The sequence below is a fragment of the Telopea speciosissima genome, chromosome 10 (genome assembly GCF_018873765.1).
Source record: "Telopea speciosissima isolate NSW1024214 ecotype Mountain lineage chromosome 10, Tspe_v1, whole genome shotgun sequence".
Lineage (NCBI taxonomy): Eukaryota > Viridiplantae > Streptophyta > Magnoliopsida > Proteales > Proteaceae > Telopea > Telopea speciosissima.
Genome location: NC_057925.1, coordinates 55,607,734 through 55,634,973, shown reverse-complemented (window position 1 = coordinate 55,634,973; position 27,240 = coordinate 55,607,734). Strand labels below are relative to the sequence as shown.

Genomic DNA, 27,240 nt, shown 5'->3' with positions numbered 1-27,240 from the left:
AGGTTTCTCAAATCAAACTCCACTGTGAGAGCGAAATGTGAAGCATCTCTCAGATGGAGCTCTTCTCACAATCTGCTCTCCTGACATGTCCTCCGTCTCAGTCCCTGAAATCTAGGGTTCGCTTTGTGGATTTCTCTACGATTATCCTCCCGAAGCGCTTGCAATTCTCCACACAGCCGCAGAATCTGAGACATATGGAACCTCAGAGAACAGTCTCTTGTGTCTTTGGAAATGGAGAAAATGGTTCTGGTTCGCCGGTGACAACAATTCCTGAGGCAGGTAGGTAATTCAACCTGATTTTATTCCTAGGGCATCAGTGTTCTACTGAGTTCATGTCTGTGAGATTTTTCGTATTCGTTGCCGGTTTAAATCTATAGTTTCGTCCTTTCGGCAAACGATAGGCGTGGAGTTGACTACTTTAAGCATCGATAGGTCGAATCGGAGAGGTCAAAAGAGTGACCAAAGAAACGAATGTATACGTGAAACTAAATTTAGATGGCTCGGGAATCGCTGACAGCAGCACTAGTATTCCATTCCTGGATCATATGCTGGATGTGAGTCATTTTGAACTTCCATTTCTAGATTTTAATTCTGCAGTTTGGAAAGTGGGAGGTTCTGCGCGAACACAGTATCCTTTGAGAACTGATTCAGCGCCTATCCCTCGTGTCTTTTTGTTTTATTTACAGCAACTTGCATCGCACGGCCTGTTTGATGTGCATGTAAGGGCTTCTGGTGACACTCATATTGACGATCATCATACGAATGAAGATGTTGCTCTTGCGATTGGAACGGTGATCATCCAATGCGTTATAATCGATTGTTCCAAATTATGCTATTTCCTTCATGGACTTCTCATTACAAAATTGCCTGTTCATGATTTTTGCTCTCACACTCGCCCATTTTCTTTACTCGGCTTGTTCTTGCAGTCACTTCTTCAGGCGCTTGGGGACAGAAAAGGAATTAACCGGTTTGGAGACTTTTCGGCTCCACTTGATGAAGCTCTAATACATGTTTCACTGGTATATTGTTTATTTATATTTGATCGTGATGTTAGCAAGTATGGTGACCTACAATGTGTGTCTATATGGAAACTGCAAGATTTACCCATTGGCATGAACAAGCACTCTTTTCTTTATAGACTCAACTGCACTGAACAGAAATGTTCACCATTTACTGAAACCCACCATCTATTCTACATGTAAATATTTTTAATCTTAATTTCATAGATTTAATTTTCTTTAAAAGTAAATCTATGAAATTACGGAATACTCTTTATTTTTAGATTCTTTAACCGTACGCCTTTTACTCTGAATAACAACATCAAGAACAACTCAGCCTTATCCCAACTAAATGGGGTTGGCAACATGGATCCTTACCCTCCTCGAATCAGCTCTATTCGAAGGCATACTTTATACAGGGCCTAAGCTATGCATTTCTTTCCTCACCACTTCTCCCAGAGTCATTTTGGGTCTACCCTAACTCTTTTAGCTCCTTCAATCTAAATCAAATCACACTCCTCCATACTGGAGCATCTAAAGGCCTTTGTTGACCATTACAAATGCTACCTCAAACCAATTTCTCATAGCTTATCATGTATCGGAGCTACTCCCAAATCAGATCTAATTTGATCATTCCTTTATCCTTCCTAATTTTGCCACACATCCATCTCAACATCCTCATCTCAAGCTACACTGAGTTTATTTATATGATGCTTCTTAACTGCCCAATATTCCATACCATACATCATAATTGGCCATATGACTATCCTATAAAATTTTTCTTTAAGTTTTAAGGAATACGTTGGTCACATAACACTCCGGACGCACCTCTCCATTTCTTCCATCCTATTTTAATTCAGATTGTTTGAACACTTTGACCACCTACTGGAAAAGTACTCTCATTGGATCATGGAGATAGTCTTTCTTTCTTCCAGCCATAGTTTGTTGCTAGGTTAATTTGGCCATTCTAACCATTGGACTGATGGCTTGCAAATTGAACTGGCCGCGTGTCAAGTTCAAATCCAATGTCAACCATTTGGCCCATTGAATATTGGAATTCCTCTTGTATTTTCAGCTGTTCAATGGTTTTCAAACAAATGGAATTCTCAATTAGTATTTGTGGCAAAGTTCAACTGGGCTGATTTGTTTTTTTGGATTGGTGAGTGGGCTGAATTTGGTGCATGCAGAGAGTAATGTGACACAAGATGCCCAGAAACTTGAGCACCAACTGAGCTGCCTGCAATTTGGCCTAACCCACGACCCACTGGGAGAACCCCTCACCCTCAATATTTTACAGGAAAAAATGGGAGTTTCTGACAAGCTCAGAAATTAATGAATCTGCAATAGAAGGATGCGTATGGCATTAAACCAGAATGATGCAGTCACAACTGTCTGATTTGGCCTAGGAAGACCTTATTTTGGACTGTGGATGGTTTCTTTAGGCCCTGAGTTATTTGTCCTATGGGTTTCATCTAATTTATAAGCCCATCTTTGGGGGATTAAGTTTTCATACGGGAATAGTGTCTTAGCTTTTCAGTGTTTTAGTTGGATTATGATACTTATTAGCAAATATAGAGTACTGTTTAAGTCTATTTACTTTATTCAGTGTGTGAAAGTGAATAGGATTCCTTTTAGGAGTCTACTTAGGAATTTTAGGAGTCCTTCTATAAGTAAACATACCCCTGTCCATTAAGCATGTTTTGAGTAATAGGAATTGAGATTTGTATGAGTTTTGGCACTGTTGAGTTGTGTAAATGTGGGTGAAGGCTTTTGTTTTGGCCAGCTGCTTTATTCTTCTGTACTTGTAGTTTGGTTCTTTATCATGTTGAGGTGTTATTTCTCCTTAATTTCTATTCTTGTTCTTCTTCTTCTCATCTTGATTCTCTAGTATCTTATACTGAATATCTACCATATTAATCTGTTGAGACATTGTTTCCAGTCTTTAAATCTGACTTCTGAATTCTGTCTACATTATTGTTAACCAATTTCTGATATCTGATCATCAATGTTTACCTTATTTTCTCAGTTCTTGAAGTCAGCTTAAAATATAAGGTGACTGGAAACCATCTGTTAGATCTGATCTGATTGTCTGGATTTTTTGTTCAATTGATATGCCTGATTAAACTGTTTACTCAACCAGAATTTCAGAGTATTCAGGCCACTAGATTCTGAGATATTTTAATTCTCCTATCGCTCATCTAATCTGTCCACATATTATTCCTACTAATTTTCTATTGGTCCTGGTATTATTGAAGTCCTTTGCTTCTGGATTCTTTTTAGAACCCTGAATTGCACTACAGAGTCTCCACATAGTTCCATGCAATTGTCTGTATTGTATTTTTTTTTTAAATCTTGTTGACTTTTTTATGCCCAAGGTATAACTATCTGGGTATCCTAGTAACTCACACATCTTTCACTCCTAACAAATTTCAGTCTTTTCAAAAGCCACTGTTTATATGTCTATCGGATGATCTTGTTTTACTAATTATCATTCTGGTCTCTTAAATGTGGCACTGGATCCAGTTGGTTTGAGCACAAACAGTGACAAGCCTGGACCTGAAATTTAAACTGGGCCAGTATATTGACAACCCTAATTTAGGAAATCCAGTGAGTTACCCAGTCAAATAATGAAAATTCAGGTGGCATTGGGCATGTGCACGTCGAATGACTTAAGTCAGATTGCATCAGATAATGAACAAACACCTACCCAGATGTGATTCTAATCTGGTTGGTATTAACCATCATAATCTATAACAGACCATCCACATTGGTGGGATGGTTAAAAGATTATGCCTACTCTATGTTCTGCAGTATCCATTTACTTTCTTCAATACAAGTTGTTTGCTTATTAGCATAATTTCTGGTTCAGGATTTATCTGGGCGACCTCATCTGAGTTATGATTTACAAATACCCACTGCGAGAGTTGGAAGATATGACACCCAGGTAGTTTGCTTCACTGTCTCTAATAACTCCTTATAAACAAGTTCAATCTGTTTCGCAGACTCCAAAATAGAGGTATTAAGTAGTTAATGTTTTGTTGATGTTTTTTCTTATTGAGGCCATGTAGATTTCTTCAGTAATGTGTGTAGTCTATCTAGTTGCCAGTTCCACAGTTTCAGCAAAGCTACTGGTCTGCCTACCTTTTTTTATTTCTTTATTAATTTCTTTTTCGCTTGGAAGGGGTGTGGGGGATGGTCCAACTTTCTTGGGTGCCTTTGCATTTAAATTTCTGCGCATTAAGTGTCAATTAGTTTTGCATCTTAGATTACATTGTGATATGGAAGCCATGCCTCCTGGAAGTTAAAACTTTAAATCCAACCTTTGATTTTTGCCATTTATCTCTATTTTGGCCTACCTAAGAAATAAACTTCCCAGCTATTTTGTGCTGACTATAAATATTGATATCTTAAATTGGATGTTTCTTGTAGGCTTTTTATGACTTGTGATTGTTTAAAAGATTCCTACAAAAGCAATTCATCTGATATGCTCAATAAAATTTTTAGACCCCACTTCTAGTTCCTTACTTCCTTCCCTGTAATATAATCCGTATAAGCAGCAGGCATAACCACAGATCATTGAGCTATTACTGAAGCCCTATAAAGCTAAAAGCTTTTTCGCCGTTTGGTGTAGGCTTCATTTTTCAGCCCCCAAATTTTTAAAGTTACAGATAGCTATCCGCTTTTTTTATTTTGTGAGATTTGAAATCTGATAACCATATAGGAAATGGTATTTCTTTTCAAAGTACTTCAAATCAAATACCCCCCCACTCACAGCAGTGGTTTGTGGAGGCAAACCAGCCATGTCCTTAACCATGATGTTCAGTGATAGGTCCCTCCATTTGTCTTCATTCGGTAAACTGCATAATAGATACTGAGATCCTCTTGCTTTTGACTTCTGTTTTACTTTTTCTCTTGACTCTCTACTTATGGATGAAATATATTGATCCCATGGTATGGATGCTGTGATTCCTTCAGCTTGTGGAGCACTTTTTCCAGTCCATTGTGAATACTTCTGGTATGACACTCCACATCCAGCAGGTAATTATGCTCTGCTTCTTGTTAATTTTTGGAGTGTTTCTAAGGTCCCTTATATGCCTCTAATCTTCTCATGTGTCAAAATGATAATCCAACTTTGTTATTAATTTTGGGTGAGTAAAATTCAATCCAGCTTAAAATGCATCATAAAAGTTCTCGGGGCTTTACAATACAAGTAAAACTAGTGGTACCTCATCAAATTCTTGAATACACTAAATGAATTTTGGGAATTATCTCTTTAATTTACTTTTCGATTAAATTTTGCTTTTATTTATTGCAGCTAAAAATAGGAACTTAAAATAGACAGGATTTCCTGCAGTCCTGCTGTATGAGGACTATGCACAGGAATAGCCACCGATGGAAGGGCAGGCAAAGCATCTGAGCCACTTAAACACTATGTATTACAAGCCTACCTTGGAGATACTTTGTCCTTACCTTGTATTGGAGGCTTTTTCTAGCCTTCCCAACTTCATGAAATCGATCCTCATTATTTAAAAGGATTCTTACTTCCCACTCCAGTTTTTGCAGAGTCATTTTCTTATAAATTGGTAAAGTTGTATTAGTTAAGCAAACAATATAAGTGTAAAGCCTGATGTACAAAATCTAGCTTATGTGTTGTCTGGGTTTATATACAACTATATGGAATTCAGATGGTGAAGAAGACGAAAAATGAATGACCCTATCTCGATGACATCTTGAAATTTAACAAAAAAATTTAATTTCTGGATGCAGCTTGCTGGGAAAAATTCTCATCATATCATAGAAGCAACGTTCAAAACTTTCGCTAGAGCTCTTCGTAAAGCAACGGAGTATGACCCACGCCGTCTCGGCTCTATTCCAAGGTCTGTTTGGAGTATTATTGTTAAAGTTTCTGTTAAATTTTGTTGAGATGTGTTACCCGATATTATAAGGGTATTTTGGGTTTTTTATTTATGCTTTATTTATGTACTTTTGAACAAGGGTAGGATCGTAATTTGGGCTGTGACTGTTCACGTGAACAGTGTCGTGAACAGTATCGTAAATAGTGTCGTGAACAGTGCTTCCCTTTGTAATCTCTTTTATTATTATTATTATAAATAGAGAGCTTGACTGATCTCATTGATCATTCAAGCCATTCACGAAATTCCTGTTTTGTTAACATGGCATCAGAGCCAAATACACTCTGATCTAGGTTTTCAAAACCCACCTCCCTCCCTTCAATTTTTTTCTCCTTCCCTCCATCGAGCTTCTTCCCTTCTTCTTTCTTCCTTTCTTTTGGTTCTTCTTCTCCCATTAGGGCAGCACTACTGAGGTGATCGTCATGATTTAGTTGCTGCCCCAATATACCTCCTTTTTGAATCGAGTGGAGCTGAAGCACTGTCTGCGATTTGAAGATTCCTATTTTTTTTGGAGATCAGGCCTCTACATCTATTTCGGCTGCATCTTCTATTGTGGGATCTTTATTTGATATTGTTCTCAGCCCCTATTCACTTCATCAGATTGGTTGAAGACCCCAGCCCCTTATCGATCTCTCTTCTTAGGGTTTTTTTAAAAACCCTGACGTTAATCGATCTTGGGGTTGGGCTGCTGGTTCCTGCTGCATCTGATTGGCACCCTTGCTGCCTTCATTCGACATCATTCCCAGCCTACATATCTGAGATTTTTTGCTCCAATACAGCCCTTTTCTATTGGGGGTCGATTCCAGAATTTTTGGATATTTTTGGCTGTTTGCTTCGCTTCATTGAAGATTGGTTACTCTGTGCAATGACTGGTTCAGATTCTTCTTCGCCTCTTCGTATTGATGGCCAGCCCGGACTGATTTTCTTCCTCTTGCTGCCCCAATCAAACTTGATGGCTCTAACTACTGAAGTGGTCTCGGTCTACCTATTTGACAAGAGGCTGGCCGTGGCCTCACTAGCCATCTTCTTGGGACAACAACTAAACCAAAGGGAAAAGGGTTCTCAGCTCAACAAGTAGTTATCGAATGATGCGATGGTGATGTCCTACTTGATCCATTCTATGCAAGGGGATATCTCAGACAATTTTCTTCTATTGGACACTGCCCATACTATCTGGAATGGTGCCAAAGAGACTTATGGTCGCACGGGGAATGATGCACAGGTCTATGAGATTAGAAAGAAGGCTAATGCCACTACCCAACAGGAGCTCTCTGTCTCCAAATACTATGCTGCCCTCAAGAACATGTGGCGCAATCGGATCATTACTCCGACTATCGCCCTCTCACTCTCGATCGGCTGCCTATCGCAAACACGTTGACAAAATACGTGTCTATGATTTTTTGGCTGGACTAAATATGGAGTTTGATCCTATTCGGGTGCAAGTACTTGGGCAGTCCCCTTTTCCATCCCTAGAACAGGCCTTTGCCTTGGTTCATAATGAGGAATCTCGTCGGGCTGCTATGCTGCATTCCTCTACTGTTGATCGCTCCGCCTTGCAAGTTGCTTCCAATACTCCTTCTCTTACCACTACTGATGGTGGTACTGCTGTCCCTAAAGGTCCTGTCAAGTGTAAACACTGCAACAGGCTCTATCATACTAAGGCTCAATGCTGGAAGCTCCATGGGAAGCCTGCTGATTTTGAGGAAAAGAAAGCCTGTGGGAAGTTTAAGCCCAAGGCTCATATGGCTGATTCTCCTACTCCTGCTGCTGCTGCCCCTTCATCTGACATTGGGCTTACTCAGGATGAGCTCCTAGCTTTCCGTCGCATGCTACAGGCCTCTTTCGTTGCCTCCACTACGGCATCTACAACTGCTGCCCCTCTTGGTTCTAATTTTGCCTCAGGTACTCCAGTTAGTAGTCTGTGTGCATCAGCTGTATCCAGTCCTTGGATTATAGATTCCGGTGCCACTGACCACATGACTGGCTCCTCCCATGTGTTTCATCTTTATTCTCCATCTTCCGGCAAAGACAGTGTTCGAGTAGCTAATGGTTCCCTTTCTCCTATTAATGGGAAGGGTTCCATACGCTGCTCCCCTACCCTTTCATTAAAATCTGTTTTGCATGTTCCGTCCTTTTCTACCAACCTTCTCTCTATTAGTAGTCTAACTAGAGATCCGAATCGCAAACCGACTTTTTCCCTTCTTATTGTGTCATACAGATCCGGAGACGGGCGTACGATTGGGGGTGGTAAGATGCAGGGTGGTCTCTACTTACTTGACCCGGGTCAGCCTTCTACTTTGCATTCGGCTTCCTCTACAGCTCTTCCCCTGACCTTCATCTCTGGCACTGCCGACTTGGTCATCCATCCCTTAGTACTTTGTCTCTTTTGTTTCCGAGCTTGATTAAGCATTGTAATAGGAATGAGTTTTTATGTGAAGCTTGTGTTTTGGCCAAACAGACTCGTTCCAGTTATTCTTCATTAAATAAAAGAAGTGAGTTTCCTTTTGCTTTGGTTCATTCTGATGTGTGGGGCCCTGCCCGTTGTACTTCCCTTTCTGGTCATCGATGGTTTGTCTCGTTTATTGATTGTTATACTCGTACCACTTGGGTGTACATGATGAGCCATAAAAGTGAGGTCTTCAGCTGTTTTCAGTTATTTCATCGTATGGTTCAGACCCAATTCAATGCCACCTTGCGCATTTTATGCAATGATAATGGCAGAGAGTACATGGAGGGTCAGTTCCAACTTTATTTGGTTGCACATGGTATTGTCCATCAGACCAGCTGTGTTGACACACCCGCCGTAATGGGGTTCTTGAAAGGAAAAATAGACATCTCCTCGAGGTAGCCGGGCCATTATGTTTGCACGGCAGTTCCTTCTCACTCTGGGGTGATGCCATTCTTACCGCGCTTATCTCATCAACCGTGTGCCTACCGTGTCCTTGATGGTCGTTCCCCGTTGATCTCCTCCAGGGCTCCTCCTCTTTTGTGGTTCCCCCCAAAGTTTTTGGTTGTGTTGGCTATGTCCGCAATCATCATCCTCATGGGAAATTTGATCCACGGAGCATTCGATTGTATTTTTCGGCTATTCTGCGACCCGAAAGGATACAAGTGTTACCATCCACCTTCTCGTCGTTTTTTGTCTCCATGGATATTGTCTTCCATGAGTCCTTGTCATATTATTCCCGGAACCTCTTCGGGGAGCGGGATCGGGGTTTTGAAGATGTGTCGCATATTCTTCCGGCTTCTATTCAAGGGGAGCCCTCAGTAATTCAGGCTCCTATAGTGGCTCCTATTCGGGGGAGCGTAGACCGATCGATCAAATCCTGTTGATAAGGTATATACCCGGGAGCGCACGGGACAAGTTGAGACTACCACCTCCACAATCGTCTGCACTTGATCCAGATCCAGACCCTACTACATCATCTGGTAAGGATCCTTCCCTTGACTTACCTATCGCTGTTCGTAAAGGCGTTAGGTCATGCACCCAACACCCCATCTCCAATGTTATTTCCTATGATGCTTTATCTCCTTCCTATCGTGCATTTGTTTCTTCTCTTTCCTCTGTTTCTATTCCTCAGAAATGGTAGGAGGCGATTGCAGATCCAAAGTGGAAAGCAGTCATGATGGAAGAAATGATGGCCTTACTTAAAAATGAGACATGGGAGCTAGTTGTTCTTCCTTTGGGTAAGAAACCAGTCGGGTGCAAATGGGTATTTGTTGTCAAGCGAAGCGGATGGAACAGGTGGATAGATATAAAGCCAGGCTTGTGGCGGAGAGGCTTCACTCGACTTATGGGATCGACTACCAGGAGACATTTGCCCTTGTTGCAAAGTTGAACACTGTCCGGTCTTCGCTTGTCTTGTCTGTCAACTTTGGTAGGACCTACAATTGGATGTAAAAATGCATTTCTTCATGGGGAGTTGGAAGAGGAGGTTTATATGGATGTTCCTCCGGGTTTTTCCTTTGACAAGACCCATGGGAAAGTTTGTAGGCTCAAAAGGGCACTCTATGGGTTGAAGCAATCTCCACGGGTATGGTTTGGTAGGTTTCATAAAGCCATGGTCTCCTGTGGATACAAACAGAGTCATGCTGATCACACTCTGTTCATCAAACGAAAGGGAGAAAAGGTCACTCTTCTCATAGTTTATGTTGATGACATAGTTGTGACTGGTAATGATACAGATGAAGTTTTTCACCTGAAGGCTTTCTTGGGACGGGAATTTGACATAAAAGATCTAGGACAGCTAAGATATTTTCTTGGGATTGAAGTTGCCCGTTCTCCAAAAGGCATCTTTCTCTCCCAGAGAAAGTATGTTCTAGATTTACTATCAGAGATTGGTTTGCTTGGTTGTCATCCTTGTGACACTCCCTTGGAAGCTACTACCCGTCTGCAAGAGAAGGATGGTTAACCTGTTGATAAGGGCAGATATCAACGATTGGTGGGCAAGCTAATTTATCTCTCCCACACCAGACCAGATATTGCCATTGCTGTGAGTCTTGTGAGTCAGTTCATGCATGATCCTTATTCCACTCACATGGCTGTTGTTCTTCGTATTCTCCATTACTTGAAGTCAGCTCCAGGAAAGGGGATCCTTTTGTCTCCTCATGACCATCTTCGCATTGAGGCTTACACAGATGCTGACTGGGGTGGTAACCCTAATAGGAAATCTACCTCCGGCTATTGTACTTTTGTTGGAGGAAATCTAGTCACATGGCGGAGTAAAAAGCAAAATGTTGTGGCAAGATCTAATGCTGAAGCTGAATTCCGTGCTATGGCCCAGGGCATATGTGAGTTACTGTGGCTTCAGAGTTTACTCCTTGATATTCGTGGTTCTGTTCATCTTTCAATGATGTTGTACTGTGACAACAAAGCAGCAATTAGCATTGCCCACAATCCAGTGCAGCATGACCGTACCAAACATGTGGAGATTGACAGACACTTCATCAAGGAGAAGTTAGAGAGTGGGCAGATTTGTATTCCTTTTGTGAAGTCTGGAGATCAACTGGCTGATGTCTTCACCAAAGGGTTGAGTGGGAAGTTGTTTTATCCTAGTCTAGTCAAGTTGGGCATGTGTGATATCTATGCCCCAACTTGAGGGGGAGTGTTGAGATGTGTTACCCGATATTATAAGGGTATTTTGGGTTTTTTATTTATGCTTTATTTATGTACTTTTGAACAAGGGTAGGATTGTAATTTGGGCTGTGACACTGTTCACGTGAACAGTATCGTGAACAGTGTTTCTCTTTGTAATCTCTTTTATTATTATTATTATAAATAGAGAGCTTGACTGATCTCATTGATCATTCAAGCCATTCACGAAATTCCTGTTTTGTTAACAAATTTGTATCACTTCTAATGCCATTGATTTTCCAGCAAAATCCTTTTAGATATCAAACCTATTCACTGATAGAAAACACTGCAAATTTCTAACAAGATGTAGTTGGCAAAATTCCAGAAACATTTAGTGGCCATCAGTGTGCTCACTAGCTTCTATTCCTCTTTGATGTAAAAAATATCCATTACATCTGCCTTTTGTTTTCCATCTCATGTAGGAAATGCATCTCCATTTATAGACTGCTTCTCAGTTGAGTAACAAAGAATAAATACAGAAGGAACCATTTTTTGTTGCAAGGGAGGGGGAAAGGAGGGAACCATTTCTCAAACCCTACTGGATACCATTTTTTGTAGAACTAACGCTTGCAAAGTTTCTGAAAGTATCCTAAAACTTTCCACTTCTCACAGTTTCTGAATATTCTGCGGCTAGTATTCTGAAACTTGAATTCTATTAAAAAAAAAAATCTAAATAGTACTTCTCTCTTGTTTACAGCTCCAAAGGGGTTTTGTCACGTTCCTGATGTTGCTAGGTCAACTTGTAACATGGGGTTCAACGCGCCTTTGAGGTAATGTTTACAATAAGATGCACCCCCTTTTCAAATGAAAGGGTCACGTTTATGCTATTGCATTGTTTAATGTCGGTAAGTTTCATCAGAAGAAGGTGAAACCAAGTGAAAAACAACAAGAAGTCCTGATTTATTTCTCATCATTCTTCTGAATCTTTTCTCCGAGGTTTGGGTAATTCAATGTGGGACAGATGTTAAATGAATCCAAAGTATTCAGGTCTATACGAGCACTGGGTGAAAGATAAAAGTACAAAAATCGGAAGTTCCAGAATACATAGTTCTTTAAGTTACCCTCCAATGAAGTTCTTATTGTACAAGGCCATTCATTTTTTTTGACGTTGTCTCTCTCTTTTGAAGCCTATGTTTTTCAAAGGGATGTGATATGTTGACCACATTATTCCCTGATGGCACAATACCTTTTATGTCTATTTTCATTATCTATGGATTTCAAAGCAACTCATAATGTGAAATAAGAGGTTTTCATAGTACAGATATTAACCATTAGTGCCAGAATATTTTCTTCTTCAATACATATGTCAGACAGCATTGTATCTAAATTACAGAAAAGAGGTGAGGGAAGACTATTATGCACATAGAAGTATCGAACCAAAAGAAAGGACAAGGTGAATCTTTCACAATGGATGAAGGTAAATTTTCCCCGTTATTTAATGCTACATCTAAGAACACTGCCAACACAAGTGAGATTTTTTAAGCAGGGAGAACAATTCTTATCAAATCAGTTTTGAATTCCATCCCAACTCTTCAAATGTATTGTTTCCTCTTTCTCAAATCTCTTTACAACACTGGATTCTATCAGTGCTTCCTTTTGGAGAGGGCGCACCAGTAACAAAGGCTTTTGCACCCAAATTCACTTTGGGGCAAAAGTTTTGTGCCAAATATTTCCCCAACAAGTATCTCCTCAACCCATCCACTCCATATAAATCAGGATATTGGACTTGGAACAATATCCGATCAATTTTACCAGATTTTAGGAAAATTGTTTGCTGGCGCATCGGAACAGGTCAAAAAAGTCAACATATGGACGGACCCATGGATATCATACCTACAAGGCTCCCATTCTCCCCCACACACACTGTTCTACCTCACCCAAGATATAAATTTGTTAATGAGCTCATGAGTGGTAGAACATGAAATACAACACTGATTGCCGCCATCTTCGCCTCCAATATTAGCCAATACACTGTTTATCCCACAATGATCAACTCTTCACCACTACTAGCAAATCAGGTATCTTATCCACTAAAAGTGCTGCTGCATACCTCTGTGTTACAACTTGCACCATGAATCATAACAATAAACTGTGGAACAGAGTTTGGAAACTGAAACTTTATCCCAAATTTAAAGTTTTCATTTGGAAAGTCCTCATTGATGGTCTATCAACTGGGGATACATAACCAAAATAAACCCCAATCTCAATGCATGCCCCATCTGCCATGAAACATTTGAAACTGCTTGGCATATTTTCCTCTCATGTCCGCTTTCAGAGAGAATTTGGGTTGTTGGCTCACTTAGTTTCCGAACAGAATATCTTCAAGGATCCAGTCTGTTTGATGTCATTTCACAACTCATCTCTGATCCAGCACTATCAAAATCTGAAGGAAACAGAATTCTCTATATTACGGCCATCACAATGTACTTTATATGGCTCAACAGGATTGAGACAGTTTTCAACAAAGAACAGCTGCACCCACCCTATCTTAATTGTGAAACAAATACAAAGGTGGGAAAGAGATCTTCATCTCAGCCCGGTTGGTATAGAAGATCAAAGCCAAACTCAAACTACACAATCTGCTACAGTCATGCTCATTATCAATCTCCTTCTTTCTGGAGTTGAAATCGATCATTGAAAGGTGGGTGGAGATCAGCTCTTATTTTAAACCACAGGTTTATTGCAGCTTCAATGGATTTTTTTCCTCTAAGGTTCCCTCACCCATACGGTTGTGAGGTTTTTTTACAGATGTTCGACATGTGTCAGTGACAAATCCAATGGCTGGCTTTTGAAAAATTAAGTTATTTATCTACTTATGACTCTCTCTCTCTCCTCTCTCCACTCCTTCCTCAAAACCACTCTAGTCTTCTCTCTCCTCTCTCCATGTAAGCAGTTTCCCAACTAAAGAGTAACTATCACGTCTCCTCTTACCCGCTCTCATCGCTCTCCTCTCTTTATTCCATTTCCAAAAAGAAACGAAGAGCGATTACTTTCCATTCTATATTGAAACACCACCGTCTCCTTCATGAGCTCAGAGATGCAGAGAGTTGGACGGTGGTGTTCTGTGAAGAAGAAGAGTGGGAGTGGTGGTGTTCTTTGGCAAACCTTTGAAGCGGTGAAGCGGAATTGAAACTGAAAACAGGTGCAGAACAACACCAACACCTGAGACTGAAAACAGGGGAGGAAAAGAAATGTCCCCAAAGAACTCTCCTTTCCATTCTATATTGATATAACCTGGGAAAAAAAACTTCCATAAGGTTTTTAGGTCTAAAAAATGATGCATGCTCCAAGGACTAACAAAGACGCTTCGATTTTATCAAGGTCTCAGATGCACTCGAACTTGCCCCAAATCGTTTAGGGTTTGAAAGTACGATTCAAATATTTACAATCCATTATTTCTAGATTCATTTTTTTCAGACTTCTAATTCTTCCAATGAAGATCTCATGGTCCAAGACTCTGATTAGAAATGGTTCAATATTAAGAGTAAAACTGAAGACTTCCACGCTGATGATATTGTTTACGAAGGTGGCTCCTTGATTCTATTTGTTTTTTGTCAAAAATCTGAATCTCATTCAACTTCAGGATCTTTTTGATTTGGGTTCTTTTGGTTGTTGGAAATTACGGTTTCTGATTTAAATAATATTTGATTTGGAGTTGGAGTGTTACCTTGGTGTTTGGCGATGGATTTTAGCCAGCTGTGTTTCTCCTTGTTCTTCCCCTCTCTATCTCATTTCTTAGTTCTCTTCTTTTTCTTCTTCTCCCTCTCAGGTCTGTTTCCCCCATAACTCCTCTTTTTCTTTAATATTACTTTTCTTATGTTAGTATTACAACTATCTTGTTGTACCCAACCTATGCTCTGTTCTGGGTGACACTTGCAGCCAGAAAAGAGTGGATTGATCTCCTTTGAATCTGTTCTAATAAATCTGAAACTTTGTGTGTTGGTTACCCTCCAATGGGTGAACCTACCTTCACGGTTCCATCAGAGACCCTTTCTGGAATCAAGAGGTTATGAACTGAAGTTTCACCCAGTGTTCCCTCTCATCTGTTGTGGAATAAAGTTAGGGTTTTAGGGCTGGGAATCGTAGCCTTAATACCAGAATGAAAAATTAGTTTTTTCTCTGCAACAGAATTTTTGTTTGCTTCTCACGTATTTGCATCAATCAATCTCTTCCACCAAAGTTAGGGTTTTAGATGGAAGAATGGAATAAAGTCTTTTGTTCTTCCCGTCTTTGTCTCTCGGCTTCGCTCTTCGTTGATTTTTGAAAATGGTATAAAGAGAGGAGTTAGACGAGATCGGGAAAGAGGAGACGTGAGAGTTACTCTTTATTTGGAAAACTGCTTACGTGGTGAGAGGAGAGAGAAGAACAGAGTGGTGTTGAGAAAAGAGCGGGGAGAAAGGAGAGAGAGGAAGAGTGGTTTTGTGGAAAGGCTGGCGACAGGAGAGGGAGAGAGTCACACGTATATAAATAACTTAATTTTTGAAAAGTCAACTGTTGGATTTATCGCTGATACGTGTCGAACATCCGTAAAAAGAACCTCACAATCGTATGGGTGAGGGAACCTTAGAAGAAAAAAATCCATGGACTCTCTAGAACTAACCAACTGGTTGACAGATGTAGAAGCTCACCCCTGGTCATGGAGGCTCTTTGACTTGAATTTTGATAGCAAAATTAGTCTCAGTTTATTTAATTTTGTATCTATTATTAAGCTGCCATATCTTAGCACATTATGCCAAATCTACAAACTCATTTTCTTTTCATTAAAAAAAAAAAAAAAAAAACTTGTTATCCTTAAGTTTATTCTCAAAAATTATTTAATACATTATTTATGTGAAAGAGCAGGATTTACCTTCATTGAAAATATGTCTCATCTTAAAAGTGTAAAATAAATAAATAAATAAACTTATAACTTTCTAGTTCACCACTTTAGGTACAATAAAAATTTCCCAATATATAGACAGACGAGGTAACTCGATACATTCTGCATATGCCAGGTCTCACACATGGTTTCAAACCTCTAAGCAACTCAAGATTGACATCCATGATATGACATGGCATTACAAGGCAGGAACTCCTCACCCTATAGGTTTAAAAAAAAACTGTAGCATATCAACAGAACATTTGTGAACCAACCTAGCAGTCTTAATGCCGGCCTGCTAGTTACTCTCTTGATGTCTCTTCATCCTACAGGGAACATGGCAACTTGTATCGTTTGTTTTTGTTTTTGTTTTTTTGTTCTTTCCCTAGTTTATTAATTTGGTTCTTTCGGTTTTTTTTTGGGGAAAATTATATTGTCACCTTTTGAGGTTTGTATTAAATACAGAATGATCCCCTGTGTTTTTAAATTATACAGCCTCACCCCTTTAGTGAACGGTGTTAAATAATACAATGTAAAATACCAACTTTAACCTCTTCTAATATCTTGTTAAATAATGTTGAATGGGAACTGTCAATTTTGCCCCTTAAGATTATAGACCAAAACTCTATTCAATTCAAACCCTCTTTACCGTTGTCTTCTTCCCCAAACTGCAGTTGCCGAAATCGCTGGATCTGTAACTCCATCACACAGGTATTCCCTTCTCCACCTGCCATTATCTGTGTCTTCTCTCCCTCATCTCAATTACTCATCTCTTCTCCCTCTATTTTCTCTCGTATTTTATGTCCCCTGCTCTCACGCCTATCCCTTATCACCGTTAACCCTAAAAGTTCAGCAAACCCAATGCCGGTAAGCCATTCCTCAAAAATCCCTGCAAAATGTGCTTGCTCATTTTTCATTCCTTCTATTCTTTTAAGCATGAAAGCTGGTGGTGGAGATTTACCTACTTCTTGGGACAGAACCAACCATGCCTGCTTCTCAATATCAGGATTATCTTCAATAAGCACTCCTTCCAATTCAAAGATTGCACCCAACCACCCAGCCCCCATTCTTTCCTGCCGTAGTAGTGAGTTCCATAGAGAAGGATTATCTGCCTTATTTGGGGGTGGCAACAAACACGGTCTTTGTTGTGTGCTTTTATCTATCCAGTCATTCAAATCCCGGGATGATCTCTCTTCCCTCGGATATCAAATTTTGAGGCGAAATCTTAGGTAGTTGAAATAGCTCATAAAAAAAACACATGATGGAAGAAATATACAGAAAATTGAATACAAAAAGGGGAGGTTTTGAAGAGAAATTCGTATGTCGAAACAGATATGCGAAATAAAACATCAGAAGGAAGGAATCACGCCTTACAGAGGATCGAAATTTTAAGGACTAAAAACGATTTCAACAAATTTCAGAAGAATTCTGATCAAAATTCACAGCCAATTGCCCAAGAAAGAGAGAAAAAATTGAAGTATTTTACAGACGAAGAAATTTATTGGATACAAAAGGAGAGGTCTATGATCAAATATCAATTGAAACTTGCACGGAGAATATAAGAACCGAATAACGTGAACAAAAGTGAATAAACTTTGATAGCGAAATTCAGATGAAAACCATACATATAGGTGGAGAAAAGCATCGAAGGTGGTATCTGACCAGAGATCGATAGAGAGAAAAGAAGAAAGAGAATTGTTTTGCAGCTTTTCGGCACCGATCTCGTCTTTTCCAACGTAAAAGAAGAAAAAAAAAATCAATAAAAGAGGAATAAATTAGTAAAGGTGGAGAGAGACACGGAGACATGCACTTTGCTGAGAAATCTTCCACTCACAGAGAAATGAGAAGTTTGCAAATTCGAACCGAGAAGCGAGAACTCAATTACGAATTCGCCTCTTTTGTGAGTTCCTTCCTTTGCAAGAGCCTTAATCAAGAAAAGGGCTAATAACCCGTCGACCCAGAGGGGAGCTGACAAAAATCAAACATTCTTCGCCTGTGGAAACCATCCTTGATAGGAGAAAATTGAGACACAGGACGGTGCCCAAGAAGGGACGTCGTTGTTGAATCCACCATTTTAAGCCAATTTGAAACAACGACCACTACAATTTAACCCAAATGTGAGCTTCAGAAAAATATCTCGTTCTCTTTTAAGGTAGAAAAATATAATTTCAATGCCCTCTTTGAATTGAACCAGCACCAATCAACAAACCATTCTGAAACAAACCAAACTCCCCTCGTTTCCAGAATCCAGACCTACAAATTGAGGTTTTAGAACACTGTAACTTTCTTCAACTCCTATAAAGATACACAATTTTTTCAGGCAGGGGATGGAGTTGAGAACCCTAAACTGCAGATGTCGCCGGGTCGTCGCAGTTCAGAGGAAGGAGTGCCAGAACCCTAAACCCTCTTTGTAATTCAAGTATCAGGGGGGTTGAAGTTAGGGATGACCTATGGGTAAAGTGGTAAGCTCACACCTCATTAGGGGTATATTAGTCATTTGAAGGCAAACTTAACTAACACTGTAACACCTAATTAACGGAGTGGAGCTGACTGTAATAACTAATTAAAACTCAGGAGATGTGGCTGTATAATTTAGAAACATAGGGGTGTCTCTATATTTAGTGCAAACATCAGGAGGTGATAATGTAATCTTTTCTTTTTGGGTTTTTTGTATGTATTCTTTTGGTAAAAGAGAACATTACCTAATCATGTGGCTCATGCACCTAGAAACAGTAGTACATGAAAGTACCGTCTTGCCTCCTATGAAATCAAAAATTACTTCTATGTTAATGCCCCTATATGCATTATTATTGCCCCCCCCCCCCCTCTCAAATGCTACACGACAAGACAACGATCATTTGCCCTTTTCTATTGATAGGAGGGGGACGGGGGGAAGGGAAGAACAACAATCATAACCTTATCCCAACTAAATGGGGTCAACTACATGGATCAGAAAAGATCATGACAGTAATACAAGAGTAGTAGAAGGAAGAAACGGTAAAAGAGGATTAAAAATAAATAAATATAATATAATATAATATAATTACTAAAGGAAAAAGTCAAAGCAATAGTCACAGCAGCATCCTAGGAACATCCCCCTACTAGGAGTTGGCTACAAGGGTCCTTGTCCTCCAAACAACTCTATCCATGATCATACTAGGATCGAACCCTACCATATGCTTATCTTTTTTCACCACTTCTCCAATAGTCATTTTAGGACTGTCCCTACCTCTTTTAGCTCCTTCAAATTGAATCTAATCACTCTTCCTAACTGGTGCATTCATGGGTCTCTTTTGGACATGACCAAACCACCTCAAGCGGCTCTCACAAAGCTTGTCCTGGATTGGTGCAACTCCCACTTCGGTTCTAATACAAACATTTCTCACCCTATCTCTCCTGGTCTTGCTACACATCCTCCTCAACATTCTCATCTCCGCTACACTCATCTTATCTATATTACTCTTCTTAACTGCCCAACATTCCGCTCCATATGTCATCGCTGGTCTTATTACTGTCCTATAGAATTTTCCCTTTAGCTTAATAGGCATGCGTTTGTCACATAAAACTCCTGATGCTCCTCTCTACTTCATCCATCCCACTTTAATTCTACGGGAAACATCATCCTCTATATCACCCTCTTTGTTAATGGTTGACCCTAGGTATTTAAAACATTCACTTTGTGGGAGCTCTCGCTCCTCAAGTTTCACCACTTCATCACCTCTCCTGATTGAAGTTACACATCATATATTCTGTCTTTGTTCTGCTTAACATAAAACCTCTTGATTCTAAGTTTGATCTTCATAATTCCAGTTTCGCATTAATCCTTTCCACCGTCTCATCTATCAAAACAATATCATCAACGAAAAACATACACCAAGGGACCTCCTCTTGAAAATGTCCGGTTAAATCATCCATGATGAGTGCAAACAAATAAGGGCTTAGAACTGACCATTGGTGTAACCCAATTATAATTGGAAATTCATTATTTTGTCTCTCTGCTGTTTTGATACTTGTCACCATGCCCTCATACATGTCCTTAATTATATCCACATAGATACTTGAGTTCCTTTTCTTCCCTAAGACATGCCCAATGGGCTCTCTAGAAACTCTATCATAGGTCTTTTCTAGGTCGATGAAAACCACATATAGATTCCTTTTGTAAGCTCTAAAGATTTTCATAAGCCTCCTAAGAAGGTAAATAGCTTATGTCATTAATCGCCCTGACATAAAACCAAATTGGTTCAGATATATCAATTTCTCTTCTTAAGTCAACTTCAATGATTTTCTCCCAAAGTTTCATGGTAACCAAATCATGAGATAGCCAAAAAATATGCACTTATATATAGCAAATCCTATTCAACAACAAAAGCCTTCAAAGGATTGAGATTCCCATGGGAAGCGTTTCTTGGCATGGTGGTAGCTGCCAATGCAGTAGAGGCCTAACTTAAGTCCAGAAAGAGATGACATATTTGACTTCCCCACCCCATGATTTAGTATAGGAGGATTGGTACCTTTGAGAGGGCTGCTATGTGGCAGGCGTGAGGAATCCAGCCCCAACTTGACTAATGCATTTTGTCGAGCACCTGGCGCCAACTCATTCAGCACAACAACCTGACCATTATTGCTACTCAAGATACTGGGGGGCCACTGCATAAGGTTCTATTTGATGAGTGTCTACAAAAAGTTCATTTTGAACACAACCTCCCCAAAACAATCGAGAGATCACATGTTTGACTCCACCCCTCCTCTCCCCCCCCCCCCCCCCCCACAACACACAGCACACACACAAAACGGACGCGTACATCCCCTAGCCGCCCTTCCTTGAGTCGGGATGACAACTCCTAATGGCCTATGGGCCCACGATTGGAGATGACAAAACCCCCAACTGGACGAAGGGGGTTTGCCCCGAATCGTTATCGTCTCTACGGTTCCTTGATCGGTGCGGTTCCCTAGCGCCTCTCACAAGAGGGGGGTAGGACCCACCCTGACACTGACCGAACGCTCAGCCCGGGTGAAGTCCACCCTCCTCTTGTGAAAGGCACTAAGGAACCGCACCGGTCAGAGAACCGCAAGATAAAAATTCGGTTTGCCCCATATCCTAATCCATCAGATATGGCAGAATTTTTTATTTTGGGATTTCCCACATCACAAAAAAAAAATAAAAAAATCTGGGATTCTTTCCGAAGGTAATCTTTCCACCATCATATTTTCTAAATATAGTCCACTTGCCCTATGTTACACTTGTCATGCAAGAACCTAGAATAAAAAATAAAGAAAAAGTATCCATTAGAGCACCAAAAATCACCGGTCATTCCCAGGATTTGGCATTTCCTGGGTTGCTCGCGTCTCACTTGATAAACCTGCTTCATCTGCTTCTCACCATTGGAGACAGTTTCCTGTTGTCTAGAATAGAAGCCTTAATTTCTAGGTCGTTGCCTGTCAATCCAATTGGTCGGTGGCAATGGTGGGGACCCCAAATTCCAATCAGTTGACTGGTGTAGGTTTGGTGAATATTCAGCATTTTGCACCCCATTATGTGGCCAAGATCTCACCCCTTCTTCAATCGTCACGGCAGCCAGCCCTGTATTCAAGTTATACTGTTCTTGATACGATTGCCCATCTTGTGCCCTAAAATTCTGTCTGTTGCCTTGCATCTCATGGAAATTTGGGCCTGTTCTTGAGCTAGTAATGGTGCCTCGAGGAGGGTTGTAATGTGCATTGTAATAATTCAGGTCCTGAGGAAATCCTCTTTCATATCCAGAAGGTCTAGCTGGCCAAGGCCTATTGACCATCTGGTTATGAAAATTCCTCTTAAGTGGGGCATCCAACAATGCAGAGGAAGTCGCGGTGTTAGCTTTGATTTGAAGTGTGTTTTTAAGCAGCCGATGAGCTGCTTCTCCCAAAAGGGGTCCAGATATAGCCCGTGGTACAAGTGGCCTGAAAAAAGAGAATCAAATAAATGTTGGGAACACTTTTTTCCAATTCTACAAATAAGAAAACATGACTAATCATAATAAAGTCCAAGAAGTAAAGGTGCAGAGACTATAGTCTCATCCATCCCTTCCTTAGCAGATCAAAACAGAGGAATATTCTGTTTGATGAGTTTCAAGGCCACCATCAACAATTCACTACACTGATGCAAAGAAGGATCACCTGTATACAGTTACCGATATATCCTCTTATAGGATTCATGGGCTTTCTGTTGTAAAATTTAAAGAAGTGTGATGTTACCTCTCTCTGAATTGTGAACGCCGTCCACTGTTGTCTTCATGCCATAACACGGGGAATGGTTTTACGTCGTAAGGTTTTATAATCTGTCAGTTAACTAAATGTCAGACATGAGCATCCCTGGAGCACACATTGGAACATTACAATTTCTAAAAATAGACAACTATCATAAACCTAAAAATGCACGTACACTGCACCATAACGATTTCTAAAAATAATCAAATATACAAACCCCAAAAACATCAATATCATTTAAAGTATTTACAAAGCAATGCAACAGAATACAAATGTTTCTAAAATAGAAGAGAATTTACTAAACCCATTGGGTCTTTTGGACAACTAAGAATAAGGAACATGCATACCCAGGGGATTGGGTCGCAATGAACCTAAATAACTCCCTTCCTTGGTGTCAGTATTGGGTTTGATTTTCAGATTGTCCAGTTGTGTAATAATAATATTTCCGACTCTGCTCAGTTCTCTATTTTCTTAGAAAGAAAGGCAAACGTAGGGGCCTCATGAGTAGGATTGGTCAGCAGAGTTCTCAGAGTTTCTTGTCCACTTGGTTTATATTCCTTTCTTTTTGATGAAATCTTAGAAATTGGGAGAATGACTTGGGTCAATGAGACAGAAGCCAGCTTTATTTATAATGTAGAATAGAAAATTCTTGAATGAGTACAAGACCAAAATATCCCTATTGACAATTCTACCCTTGTACCCATATTACAACACTCCCCCTCAAGTTGGTGCATAGATATCAATCATGCCCAACTTGCTAACAATAGAACTAAACAACTTAAACTTAGGCCTTTGGTAAGAACATCCGCAAGCTAATCATCTGAAGGAACGAAAGTGATGCACATCTGCCCACTATCAAGTTTCTCTTTAATGAAATGATGGTTTATCTCCACGTGCTTTGTTCGATCATGATGAACAGAATTGTGAGCAAAGCTGATTACAGACTTACTATCAGAGTACAAACGCATAGCATATCAACCTTAATTCCAAGGTCTTGCAACAACCCTTGGGGCCAGAGAGCCTCACAAATACCTTGGGCCATAGCCCGAAACTCAGCCTTTGCACTAGAACGAACCACAACTGTTTGCTTCTTGTTCCTCCAGGTGATAAGATTTCCTCCAACATAAGTACAGTAACCAGAAGTAGAACGCCCATCATCAGGTGATCCAGCCCAATCTGCATTTGTATATGTTTCAAACTTCATGTGACCATAAGGAGAAACCAAAATTCCTTTCCCAGGAGAAGCTTTCAAATATCTCAAAATTCTGTGGACTGCATCTAAATGTGTAGAATAGGGGTTATGCATATACTGGCTTACCAGACTTAATGCAAAGGCAATATCTGTACGAGTGTGGGACAAGTAAATCAGTCGTCCTACCAATCTCTGGTACTGCTCTCTATTTACAGGTTCCCCTTCTTTTGACCGAAGGTAACAATTAGGCTCTACAGGGGTGTCAGCTGGCTTACATCCCAACATACCTATCTCAGATAATAGATCCATGGTGTACTTTCTTTGAGATAAAGAGATTCCTTTGTTTGAATAGGCAACCTCAATACCCAAGAAGTACCTAAGCTTACCCAGATCTTTGATCTCAAACTCAGTACCCAGAAACTTCTTTAAAGAATCAATCTCCCCCTGGCTACTCCCTGCGATGACTATGTCATCCACATACACTATCAACCATAGTTGTCACGGCGTCACGGCGATCCAAGTCGGTGGAGGGGTGTCACGTCGATATATCGACATGTCGCCCGCCATGGCGAGCATGTCGACCATGTTTTATTTTTTATTTTCTCTATTTTTAATGTCATTTAGTATGCTATAGTATATATCTTATAACATCAAAAATCAGCATGAAAGTGTACTACCAATATACTATGATTTAATTCATGAAAGAGTAATATCCATTAGTGTACATGAAAGTATGAAAACATAGATTAGCCTATCAAATAACTGTGTATGTGTGCCTGTGTGCCTGTGTGCAAGGTAAGAAGAAGAAAAAATATAAAAAAACACCATCTCTGTGGATCGCAAGCTCGCAATCGCAAGGCAAGAAGAAGGGGGAAAAAAACGAGAGAACTACGCTGTAATAAATCCCTCCACCCCCCCCCCCCATTCTGTCTCTCGACTCTCTCCCTGTCTCTGTGTGTGTAATTGTGTATGTGTGGCTGTGTGCAGGGCAAGAAGAAGATAAAAAAAAACACCTTCTCTTTCTATGTGCAAGCCTGCAACTGCAAGGCAAGAAGAAGAAAAAAGTAAAAAAAAAACTGAGAGGTCTACGACTGTAAGCAAGCCTGCAACTACAAGGCAAGAAGAAGAAAAAAGGAAAAAAAAACAAAAAAAACTGAGGTCTGTCATCGTGTGCAAACCGCAACTCGCAAGGTAAGAAGAAGAAGTTAGAAGAAGAAAGAATGCGGAAGTGAAGAAGAGAAGAAGTGAGAAGACGAAGAAGAAGAAGAAGAATCAAGAAGAAGGATCGAGTCGCACTCACGGAGGACTAGGAGGAGATTGGAGAAGAAGAAGAACCAAATAAATAAAAAATAAAAAATTACTTACCTGGAGGTTGCCGGAGGGGTTCGAACTTGCCGAGAGTTGCAGACTTCCAGCTTCAGTTCTTCTTCTTCTTCTTCTTCTTCTCACTTCTTCGTCTTCTTGACTCCTTCAGTCTCCAGACGTCTCACGAAGTCTCTCTTTTGTCTTGACAAACTTTGCGATTTCTAAAATCCCCAAATTTCAATTCCAATTAGGGATTTAGGGAATACTACTAAAGTGTTCTGTTTAATCTTTAATGGTTTTAATTTTTAATGTTAATGTGACCAATACAATTAAAGGAAAAAGCATTTAAGCTTTTAAAAAAAAAAATTTTAAACCTGAGTTTTTTACACTTATATCGACCGATATGCCCATATATCGTGATATGGCGTCCATGCCGACGCCATGTACGCCATATCGGGCGATATTTATACATGAGCCATGTCGAAGGTCAATATGCCAGTTTCTCCAGCGCCAAGACGCCATGGCGGCGCCATGACAACTATGCTATCAACATTGTCACATATTTGGTAGTCCTTTTAATAAAAAGTGTGTGATCTGCATTGCTTTACTTGAACCATATGGAGAGCATAGCTTTATGAAACCTACCAAACCACGCCCTAGGAGATTGCTTCAACCCATAAAGAGCTCGATTGAGCTTACACACCTTTCCCTGAGTCTTCTGAGAATCAAAACCTGGTGAAATGTCCATGTAGACTTCTTCAACCAAGTCACCATGCAAGAACACATTTTTTACATCAAGCTGAAAAAAGTTTCATCCCTGATTTACTGCATAAGACAGGAGAACTCTCATAGTGTTCATCTTAGCTACCGGAGCAAACGTCTCCTGGTAATCAATCCCATATGTCTAGGTAAAGCCTCTAGCAACCAGCCTGGCTTCATATCTCTCAATACTTCCATCAGCCTTGTGTTTGACAGCAAAGACCCATTCACACCCTACAGCTCTCTTTCCCAGTGGAAGCTGAACCAAATCCCACATGCTATTTTTGCCAAGGGCTCTCATCTCTTCCTCCATAGCTTCTTTCTAATCTGAATGTGCCACTGCCTCCTGCCAGGAGTTAGGAAGCGAAACAGAGAACAAAGAAAAAAGAAAGGTTTGGAAACTAGGAGACAACGAGTCATAAGAAACCACATTAGAAATTGGGTGATGAGTACAACTACGTTTACCTTTCCTAACAGCAATACGAAGATCTAAAGTAGGATCATAAGGAGGAACATATGGAAGCTTACCAGAGGGCTCAGAGTTAGTATTACTTGGAACTGTTTCAGTCAATTCTGTAGGAGAGATGGTAGTAGGTCTGTTGGTTGTGCTTTCTCTTCCTGGCATATATCTGAAGTGACTTATCTCCTTGAACCATTTTTTCCTTTCCTGGCTAAATGGTGGTTTCAATAGGCACAGGAGTTTCCCCCTGAACAGGAACCTCACTTTGGCTTTGCTCAGTCTCCCCCTGAACAAGAACCTCACTTTGGCTTTGCTCCTGTTCCTGACTAGCAACCCCATCCTCAAGAACATCCTCTTCTTCCCATGGTAGATCTATAGGAATTTGAAGGACCCCTTCCTGGTGAACAGACTGCCCCTGAAGAGGGACAGGGTAGCAGGGAACATCTTCCTGAAAAATAACATCCATGGAAATGAAGACTTTTCGAGAGAAATGATAGTAACATTTATATCCTTTTTGGGTAGCAAAGTACCCCAAAAATGTACATCTAGACCCCGGGGATCTAATTTCCCATGGACATGGTGATTACGAAAAAAAGCAACACAGCCAAAAACTTTAGGAGGGACCGGAAATGTGGTAGTACCAAGAAGAGTTTATATGGGACTCTTATTATTTAGGACACGAGAGGGCATCCTATTAATAAGAAAGGTTGCAGTGGTAACAGCATCTCCCCAAAACCAAACAGAAACATTCATAGCAAACATTAGGGACCTAGCAACCTCAAGAAGATGACGGTTTTTTCTCTCTGCCACTCTATTTTGAGGTGGAGTATCAACAAAGGATGTTTGATGGATAATCCAATGGGAAGAAAAATAGGACTGAAATGTCCCAACCGAGTACTCAGTGCCATTATCAAACCGAAGAATTCTGATTTTAGCATCAAATTGAGTAGAAATCATGTTGTGAAAATGCTGAAATATAGAAAACACATCACTCTTCTGTTGCATTAAATAAACCCAAGTTGTACAACTAAAACAATCAATAAAAGTCACAAACCAGCGATAACCAGAAAAAGACACCACACGGGCAGGGCCCCACACATCAGAGTGAATTAAACTGATTGGAACCAAACTACGATTATCCGACACAGGGTAGGTATTCCAAGTCTGGTTTGCAAGAATGCAAGGATCACAATGAAAATTGTTCAAATTACATAATTTAATAAAACTAAGGAATAAACTAGATAGAGTTCTGAAGGGTGGGTGTCCCAATCCACGATGCCAAGTGTGCAAATCAGCAAGGGTTTTGGAAGCAAATTCTGGGAGAGAAACCACAGTAGATAATGCAGTAGGAGGTTGCTCTAACAGGTACAGGCCACCT

The 27,240-nt window shown here is 40.2% G+C and overlaps 2 protein-coding genes across 15 annotated transcripts in view; one reads left to right on the top strand and one right to left on the bottom strand.

Annotated features, from left to right (window-relative positions):
• LOC122641976 (imidazoleglycerol-phosphate dehydratase 1, chloroplastic-like) lies at positions 1-26,711 on the top strand. 12 transcript variants are annotated; one of them, XR_006329995.1, is made up of 8 exons: positions 1-279; positions 424-554; positions 687-1,019; positions 3,868-3,942; positions 4,974-5,036; positions 5,766-5,875; positions 11,743-11,862; positions 26,701-26,711. XR_006329995.1 is itself a non-coding variant. In XM_043835339.1 (8 exons), the coding sequence occupies exons 1-8, from the start codon at positions 54-56 to the stop codon at positions 11,768-11,770; spliced, it is 822 nt and encodes a 273-aa protein (XP_043691274.1). In that variant the 5' UTR covers positions 1-53; the 3' UTR covers positions 11,771-12,086. The 12 variants fall into 12 exon arrangements, 9 of the variants coding, with proteins under 9 accessions (XP_043691274.1, XP_043691273.1, XP_043691272.1 ...); XM_043835339.1 differs by lacking the exon at positions 26,701-26,711 and having other exon boundaries at positions 433-554; positions 687-791; positions 927-1,019; positions 11,743-12,086; XM_043835338.1 differs by lacking the exon at positions 26,701-26,711 and having other exon boundaries at positions 687-791; positions 927-1,019; positions 11,743-12,086.
• The window catches only part of LOC122641975 (5'-3' exoribonuclease 4-like), a 40,436-nt gene continuing 34,248 nt past the window's right edge, over positions 21,053-27,240 (bottom strand). For 2 of the 3 annotated variants that reach the window (XM_043835329.1, XM_043835330.1), the window contains 2 exons: positions 22,135-22,217; positions 21,053-21,840 (listed from right to left, as the gene is read on the bottom strand). In XM_043835329.1, the coding sequence (XP_043691264.1) occupies positions 21,321-21,840; positions 22,135-22,217 (603 nt within the window). In that variant the 3' untranslated portion in view covers positions 21,053-21,320. Of the gene's footprint in view, positions 21,841-22,133; positions 22,252-27,240 lie in introns of those variants that run through there. The other variant, XM_043835331.1, reaches the window with a different exon arrangement.